Consider the following 9,638-nt stretch of genomic DNA (forward strand, 5'->3'; position numbering starts at 1 on the left):
TTTCAGACGGCACTTAGAGGCTTTTGCATCTGAACTCTACTCTTTTGTAAAAGGTAATTGTATTTACTCCCAATCCTGCAATATTCCAGAGCCTCAGTAAATAGAAACATTTGATGCTATTTTTGATGTGAAAGCATTTGATCTGTTAAAGCAGTGGTTCTCAACCTTTTTTTCCACCGGGCCGCACTATGGTCCAAGTGCAAGTCTCGCGGGCCGCACGCATATCATTTACATATTACGTCAACGCTTCAGCTTCCACTCTCCGCACAAAATATTGGGTATAGCGCACATTTATCTAGGTTTAACGTTTAAACATTGTTATATGCTTGAACTGTTTTATATCTATAGATTTTATTTTAGTCAAGTCGTGATGATTTGAGAAGGCTAAATTGATCAAACATATGCTCACTGTCTGCCGCTGGCCACTTGGTCGTTACTTTAAATGCGTAACGTTAATTAGGCTATGTGAGTAGCCTACTGCTCATGTCTGAAAATAATATATGAAAAACAAAATTATTTTACATAAAACATTAGGCTATAGCTTATATTTATTTAGTACATTTTTTAATTAATGTAAAAACTAAAATGAATTGTAAAACTGAAAGTATTTTTTTTAAATTGTGTTCAGCACAGTGGGCCGCATTTGAATTCGTGACGGGCCGCATGCGGCCCGCGGGCCGCGGGTTGAGAACCACTGTGTTAAAGAGTTTGGTCACCTTCACTCCACCCAAGGGGGGTTTTGAGGTTTACAGCAGATGATGAGTAATGCCATATAATTTGTAATCTAATCTACAACGATGCTCACATTGCTCACTTCACATTGTGTGAGCATTAACATCAATTCCTCTCATGCCTTGAGAGAGCCACATGACACAGATGCCAATGTGCAGTGAAGCTTTAAGGAGAGAGCAGAATTTGATACAGGATTGTGGTTAAAGCCAGCGGAGGGCTTTCACGGCTCAGTGTGTTGTCACTGTAGTAAACACATTTTTCAGTTTCTACAGAAAGTTGAGCGGTTTAATCATTTTGGTTACTTGATTTATCTGAACCATTTTAATTATGTGTTGATAAAACCACTATCCACTATACGTTGGTAGATTACAATTTCCTCATAAATGTAGTCTAAATGGAAATTGTCAGCTAAAATAATCGTGAGGTTCACCCCACCCACTGTCCGGCCCACCCTCAATCTTACAGTACATCTTACATTTTAGAACTGGGGCTGAGCCAGAAAATCCCCCACCCCTTGCATGTTCAGTTATAAAGAAAAAAGGCTAATTTCGTAATGTTTTCAGCCACTAATAAGAGTTTTAAAGGGGTCATATGATGCGATTTCAATTTTTCCTTTGTGAGTCTCACATAAATTAGGGCTGATATGATATCCTGCAGGTTTACCGGACCTTGAAATAATAGATAGGGCCATACGTTTCTCAAGTGTGTGTACACAGCTCTGCGCTGTGTAAAGTTGTCGGCTTTTATGGCTGATAAAGATGGCTGTTTTGGCGTGGTGTATTTATGTGACCTATTTTATGAACAGTACTGATATAGATTGCTTATATGCTCACTCTCGCTCTCCTTTCCTTTAGACCCACAGCCAACAACCGCGCTAATGAGCGTGTGCATGTTTGTGTGCATTTGACTGAGAGCCAGCTTGCATGTAAAATGTAGGGGGTCGGTGTGTGTTTACACACGTTTTCCTCTGATTCAGCCAAGAGACAGTCAAAGGTACAGCAGGAGCAAAGATTCAGACTTTTATTAAACTGCTTAAAAAGATCAGCCGAAACTCACAATACAGAATAAATGCCAGAGATGGCCTCTCAGTAGATATAAAAATCTATTTTTTGTGTGTGTGGAAGCGTGAACGTGAGTTTGTCTGTCTCAGAGATGCATCAGAGAGAGTGAGAATACGTGGGTGAGTGTTTTGTGTGCATGTTTGAATGCTCGCTTTTATTAGTGTCTTCAAGACCACTGTCGACTGAAATAGGAAGAGCACTTTATGGCTACAGGGTGCATTTCACTGGCAGTGTATAGATACGCTGAGCTCTCTACACCTCCTCCTCTCTTCAAGTCTGCTTTTAATCTAGGCTCTGACACTGGCCGATGACTCACTTTGGACCCAGGTAAAATATGGTCATGGCAGGGCCATCTCAATTCTGTGATTAGACAGACCTCTCAAGCACATTGCAGAGTTGAATAGCTTCCTCCTTAAGGGGCCACTTCAATTTGTTTGCTCCAAATGAAAAAGCCAAAAGGAATACTCCATGGCAGAATCTGTGACAAGAATACAAGCTGGCTTATCTGTGGGATCATCTCAGGCACATACAAATAAGTACCATGTTTTTCCTTAGACGTTTGCAATGGTAAAATCATGGTATTCGGACGTGCTAGTGACTTAATTGTGCAAAACATTAAGATGGACTTGTACATATTATTCATTTTGTATGTTCTGTTAGTGTAATAATTTCTCTCTTTTTTTTCACATACACCTACCAAACCCAAGGATGATGGAAATGGCATCATCATGAGGCAGCAAAGCAATAGTCCCCAAAAAAAAAGCATGTTAAAATCTACAAATATCAAAAAGCACAATTCAATAATAATAGTAATAACAATATTTTTGGTTAATTAACTTTTGATTGTCATTTTAAAATAGGTTCATATGCTTCTTTTTCATTGAGAGCATTAGAAGTGGCCTTCTGGTGCTTACAGGAATAGTTCCCTCAGGAAAACAAAACAAAACATATAAGTGGTTCATATGAAGTCATATTTGTGGTGTGACCGACCAAAATTTTTCTTGCAGGTTTATTCACACAAAAATAAAAAATCTGTCATCCTTTACTCACCTTTGTTTTATTCCAAACCAATAAAAGTTTTGTTATTTTTAATATTCTGTTATGATATTTGTCCATAGATTGAAGTGTAGATAATAATAATTTTCAAGCTTTATTTATGTACTTTTTTAATAGCTAAACTTTAAGTGTCTGGACAAAAATGATGAGGGTGAGTAAATGATGACAACATTTTCATTTTGGGGACAAATTATTTCTTTAATTGTTGAAAATCTTTCCTTCCTGTGAGCTGTTAACTGTTGCAACTGGATCATTGTGTCTGCAAGATGAAGCCGAGAACCAAATCAGTCGTATTTGTAAATGATTCAACCACCATTTTTGAGAGCCAAAAAATCTGACTCAAATAAATGTTCCATTCAAGTACTTGACATTGCTACTTATCTCTAGAACTCTGGACATACTAAAGAGAACTAGGTCAGATGTCATAATTTTGCAGTGAATAACAACTTGAATTTCAGTCTGCTCCCACGCAAAACTATCATATGGCTTCAAAAGGACTGAAATATAACACGAGTCATAGAAACCACTCTTATGTGTTTTTAGTTTGCTTTTTTTGTTATATTGGAGCCTAAGGCTTTATTAAATTTCATTTCTCATCGAAAAGAGTGGCTAGCCTATTCTTTAAAAAATTCATTTTATTTGTTACACAGAAGATGGGAAGTCAAAAGGCTTTGGAATGATTGAATGAGGGTCAGTAAATGATGCTAGAATTTTCATGTTTAAGTGAACTATTTCTTTAAGGCCACAATGATTTTTGTTGAGCCCCGAATGCTAATGTAGCATGTACCTCAACAGTTGAGCAGCTGCACTGGCTGAGGCACAAGTGTTGTGAGAAGATAAGTTGTGGTGGAGATCTGGTGTAGCATTGTTAATGGTTAACCTCCACCCAGTACTAATGATTACACTGCTCGTGGGATCCCCCCACAATTCTGATATATTCCTGGGGCCACAGGGAGAGAGGAAGGAACGTTAACTTCAGCAATAAAAAAATATATATTTTTCAGACCAGAGTGTTATTAGGAAGTTATTGAGGGAGAAAAGGCTATTGAAGGGGAGAGAGAGCGTAAGGGGAAAAAATTACACGAGAGGAAGAGGGTGAGAAAGTAAGAGACCTCCTCAACACGGGTCATTTCATCGGAGGCTCTGGTCGTCGTCAGTTCAGTTCTCAGATGGTCTGTGTCAAAAGGAGGGCATGGGGAGTTACTGCAGCAGTGGACTGAACATTCAAAAGACTATGAGGACTGTTTTTTTTACTTTCTGACACATCTTTGCTGCTTTTTCCGATGCATTTTTCTTTTCCTCTAGGACCAATATCTCACAATAGCCAAATAAGTTGTCTTTCCAGTATTTATGCACTGTAAAACTCATTTTCTTTATCTGTACGCCTTGCTTTCCATTGTCTTGTTTTCCAGTAAAATATCTGAACATCTTAACAAGATATGTTTAATTCACCATTTTAATACACGGATGATATATCTTAAATTAAGTTTATTTTTAATATCCTGTTGGCTAATTAAAAACTTAAGCATACATTAAAGGGTTAGTTCACCCAAAAATGAAAATTCTGTCATTAATTACTCTCATGTCGTTTCAAACCCATAAGACCTTCATCTTCGGAATATCTTCGGATATTTTTGATGGAATCTGAGAGCTTTCTGACCCTCCATAGACAGCAATGATATTACCACGATCAACGCACGGAAACGTAGCAAGGACAACGGTAAAATAGTCCATGTGAAATAAATTTTACGAAGCTACGAGAATACTTTTTTGTGCACAAAGAAAACTATAATAACATAATTTATTCAACAATTCTTCTCCCCGAGTTACCGTCTTCCGCCATTTCGGAGAGTTTTGGAATCAATGTAATGACCGTTGTTTACGTTCAGTAGACAGCGCTGCACATGCTGAACGTAAACAACGCTGATTATGTTGATCACGTTCTGGGGTACTCTCCAAAATGGCGGAAGACGGTAACTCGGGGAGAAGAACTGCGGTTGAACCCCTGATGTTACATGGACAATTTTACCGTTGTCCTTGCTACGTTTCTGTGCGTTGATCGTGGTAATATCATTGCTGTCTATGGAGGGTCAGAAAGCTCTCAGATTCCATCAAAAATATCTTAATTTGCGTTCCGAAGATGAACGAAGGTCTTACAGATTTGGAACAACACGAGGGTGAGAAATGAATGACAGAATTTTCATTTTTGCCTGAACTATCCCTTTAAGTCTTGTGCTTAAAACAAGAAAAAAAATAGAAGGTCTTACAGATTTGGAACAACACGAGGGTGAGAAATGAATGACAGAATTTTCATTTTTGCCTGAACTATCCCTTTAAGTCTTGTGCTTAAAACAAGAAAAAAAATACAATTGCACACATAAACACCACATTTAATTCAAGATATTTTCATTGAAAACAATTATTATCTTTCTTATTTCTGCTTTACTCGAAGTCAAAGCTTTTTATTTTAAATTAAAATAAAGTTTGGGGTCAGTAAGCCTTTTTTTAAAGAATAAATGTAAAAATATATATCATGGTTTCCACAAAAATATTAAGCAGCACAAACGTTTTCAACATTGATAATAATAATAAATGTTACTCAAGAACTAAATCAGCACGTGACACTGGAGACTGGAATAATGGCTGCTGAAAATTCAGGAATAAAGTACACTTTAAAATATATTAGAATAGAAAACGGTTAACAAATGTTAAAATATTTGAAAATTATTTCACAAATATTTTTTATCAAATAAATGCAGCATTTTTGAACATATGATACTTCAAAAACATTTTAAAAATCTTGTCAAATAAAAAAAAAAGAAAATTTTTTCAATGTATTTTTTGTCATTTTTTCTCTATCCCTTTTTCACAATGCAATCAAATCTATCTTCCCCTTTTTCCCCCTCTTGCGTTATCAGGTTGAAGTTCAAAGAAAGGAAGGGAGGGTTGCATGTTTTTGGTAGACGGGAGGGGAGCAGCATTCAGGGCACATGCTAGGTAAGAGGAATTCCTTCCCTCCCCCCTCTCTCTGTCACTCTGGGGCTGTCTCTCTTTCTCCCTCTCCCTATCTTCCCTTTTTTTCTGTCCCTCTATCGTTTCCCATCTCTCACGATGATGCACACACTCTCATACGCTCTAGGAGGCATGTAGCACGTTAGTGCAGGTGAGAATCTCAGCCTGTCATAGCGCTCTATGTCTTTTCTCGTGCATGTATGAATCTGTGCCATACATGTGTGCTTGGACTGTGTCGCTGGGTTTTTAAATGGCTCTGTTGCTGCTATTACTGCAGTGCAGGAATAACTGCCGAGCTCCTTTTTCCTCTCAGGCATATAGCCAGCTCATCTCCTCTCCATTATTTGTTTGTGTGAATGTGTGCATAAGACCTTGCTTAATGTAATTCTTTGAGTACATAGTGAGGAGAGCTTCCTGATGCATTGAAGTAGGGCTGTTTTTCTGGAGCCTCCTGGAAGACGGAAGGAAGGCGGGATCTATTGAGAGTATTGTGCATTTGTTTTGATGTGTGTGTGTGTGTGTGTGTGCATTTTGAAAGCGATTGCAAAAACAGGAGAGCCACTGGGTGATTGATATTTGTATAAAATGTGGATTAGCCTGACTCTCACCATGTGTTGGACTCTTACAGCTTAGAACATGTTTGGCATTTGTAAATGATTATCAATATGGGGCATAGGTTTTATCTCTGTTGGAATCTTGCCTTATGTATGTGTCTGCTGTTGTGGATCCCGTGGGATGTGAATGATCCATACAGACAGAGCTAGCACCTGGCTGTCACTTGCTGGAGCTCGATAACCCCCCTCCTCTCTGTCGCCACCAGCCGCTCTCTGTCATCTCCCTGTATCCATCCATCCCTTCCCCCTTCACTTCAGTGCTCTCTGTGTGCACCTCTGAGAAAACACCTTTGAAATGCATTGCGTTTCTGAATGGTTAGACATTTTCTGTCTCTGTTTCTTCCTCTCAGCTTCGTGTATTGCTTTCTTGCTCTGTAATCCGTAGAGTACTAATGAGAATCTCGGACTCGTCTGCTTGTAGCGTTACAAACAGTGTATGACTAAATAATTTATAGACATTTGCTTCAAATCCATAATGAAAGCTCTCTTTCTGTCGCACATTCTCTTTCTGTTATATGCTTTCACTCATTCACCCAACTAAATACTATTATGGTTGAAAGATAAACTAAGGCCATTATTTCTATCTTTTGAAACTGGAAGTAATAATTTAAATGTGTGCATCTTTGTCAATATGCATTCGCTATTAAAATAGTCAGGTTAACATGTTAATTGGTACAAGTAATAATATAATGTAAATAAATATAAATATATAATATAAATGATGTATAACCATGTCTTATTTTTATAATAATAATCAATAAAAACAATATATAATATAATATTAATATAATATAGCAGTCACACACTAGTTTGGGGACCAATTCTCACTATTAACTAACTATTAACTATGACTTGCCTCAATAAACTCATAATTTGCTGCTTATTAATAGTTAATAAGGTAGTTATTAAGTTGGTATGGGTAGGATCGAGGGATCTAAAATTTGGTCGTTCAGAATAAAGCATTAATATGTGCTTTATAAGTGTAACGTGGCTGACGAGACGTGAGACGTGCGGATCCATGTGCAAGCTTTATTCAACTATCAAACGATAAGCGCTAAACAATACTCGGCACCGAGAAGGGATCAGAGTGAGTGTTAAATAGTGAGTGAGTGATATGAAACAGCTGTGTGCAATCAGTGCTGTGTGCAATCAGTGAAACAGCTGTGTGCAATCAGTGCTGTGTGCAATCAGTGCAATGAATGATGGGATATGTAGTCTGGGGTGATATGCAACAGTGTGTAGTGAGTGAGTCAATGAAAATGGAAAAGGTGACCTCTGATGGCTAGCAGACGGAAGTTCATGGACCGGATACGTAACAATAAGTAATAATAAACAGCCATTATGCCAGTAATATGCATGTTAATAAGCAACTAGTTAATAGCGAGAATCAGTCCCTAAACTATAATATAATATACAACAGTTCGTTCTGGTTCTCAAATCTGATTGGTTAAGAACCGCCCCCTCCCGGGCGTTCGTCCTCCTCCTGAGCCTCCACCCTAGTTCCCACCCACTCCCCTTCCCATGTTGTTTCTACGGTGCGAGGACGTACCTTCTGGGAGGGGGGAGTAATGTCACGCCCCTGGACTCTTTGTGTTGTGTTTTCCCTCCCCAGGTGTGCCGTGTTCCCTTTAATTAGTCATTCCTTGCACCTGTGTTTTCCCAATCACCCAGTGTTTAAAAGCCCCAGTCCTTTCAGTTAGTGTTTGTCGGTCCTCAAACGTCATTCCTTGTGTTCCAGTGTCTCCTACGTTCCCCGTGTGATCATTAAAGACTGTGAATTGAAGTTATCTCCGTGTTTCCTCGTTCCTTGCTCCTTGCCTCCCGAGAAGTGTGACAATAATATAATATAATATAATTAGTGGTGGAAAGAGTACTAAGAAATTGTACTTAAGTAAAAATATTGCTACTTAAGGAATAATTTACTTGAGTACAAGTAAAAGTACTGAAAAATAATATGACTCAAGTAAGAGTAAAAAAGTAATTTGCTGAAAAACTACTCCAGTTACTGCGTTGCAAAGTACTTTAGTATTATTGTTCTATTTTTACCCAAAATGAGACGATGTGAGCATTAGGGAGCAGGGTTAACCCTAATCCTAACACCCGTGTACTGTAATGTCTGTTTCACAAGTGAGACCCAAGAAATCCCTTATATGTACAAATGCATCAGATATCATTACAGCTGAATAGCATGCAGATAGAGATGCTTTGACTGATGAAACGTGAAAGACAATAAACACACAATTGCAATGCAATGCTAATTGACATAGCTTGTATCACAGTATATAATTTTATAAAAAATATTTTCTGTCTCACTGTGATAAGAAGCAACATGGAACCACAGAAGCTAACTGTTTTAAACACAACTGATGTTATAAAGTGATTTTGGAGCAAAACATGATATTAGTCTTATAAATTGTCATGTTTGACGATATGTTAAGCAAACATACTACCTGTCCCTGTTGCCAGGAGCAACTGTTTTATAACTAATTTTGAAAAGTACACACACGTATAAGATTATGTGGTTGTTTTTAAGAAGGGCAAAAGCAAAGAAGGGTAAGTGAGGGTTTAAAAGAAAATAAACTGTCTAAAACAGCGTGAATAGAAAGGTGCCAGTAAAAAATAATGTGGGGTGTGGGTAAGGTTGGGCATTGTTTTAATTTTAATGATTCCGATTCTTGTCAATTCCTAATTTCGATTACAATAAGGTAATAAATAAATAAATAAAAATAAATCTTAGATATCCTCTTATTACTAAATATTTCATAGTTAGCTGAATACTATGAATGAAAATCAACAGAACACTAACACAAGGATGTGTGTCCAGCAGAGAAAACAGCCCGCGAGTCTTCTTGACTTGAATGGTTTAAAATCACATTCTGGAATAGGATGCTTAAGGTCAGGAATCGTCTACTTGTTATAAAATTAAAATTTCGATTCCTTTGTGAGCATTATAATATGACTTTAAACCATTCAAGCACAAAAAGACTTGTGCACTGTTTTCTGTCCTGCAAAGGGGCGTAGCCATCATTTCAGAAATGAGGGGGACAGAAATGTAAAAGAAAAAAAAAACTTTTTACTTTTGTCTAATTGACAGGCTTTATTTTTTCTTATGTCTTTTAATTGGCTAAGAAATCAAATACACTGCTGGACGATAACCAATCAT

General features: G+C 37.6%; 1 protein-coding gene across 3 annotated transcripts in view; it reads left to right on the forward strand.

Moving 5' to 3' along the window:
* Positions 1-9,638, forward strand: part of kank4 (KN motif and ankyrin repeat domains 4) — a 45,515-nt gene that overhangs the window by 17,355 nt on the left and 18,522 nt on the right. The window contains exon 2 of one of the 3 annotated variants that reach the window (XM_016542793.1): positions 5,768-5,846. The exons of the other annotated variants lie outside the window; for them this stretch is intronic. Coding sequence (XP_016398279.1) covers positions 5,800-5,846 — 47 coding nt within the window. The 5' untranslated portion in view covers positions 5,768-5,799. The remainder of the gene's footprint in view (positions 1-5,767; positions 5,847-9,638) is intronic. 3 annotated transcript variants of the gene reach the window in all.

The sequence above is a fragment of the Sinocyclocheilus rhinocerous genome, unplaced genomic scaffold (genome assembly GCF_001515625.1).
Source record: "Sinocyclocheilus rhinocerous isolate Xijiao unplaced genomic scaffold, SAMN03320098_v1.1 scaffold1180, whole genome shotgun sequence".
NCBI classification, from domain to species: Eukaryota; Metazoa; Chordata; class Actinopteri; order Cypriniformes; family Cyprinidae; genus Sinocyclocheilus; species Sinocyclocheilus rhinocerous.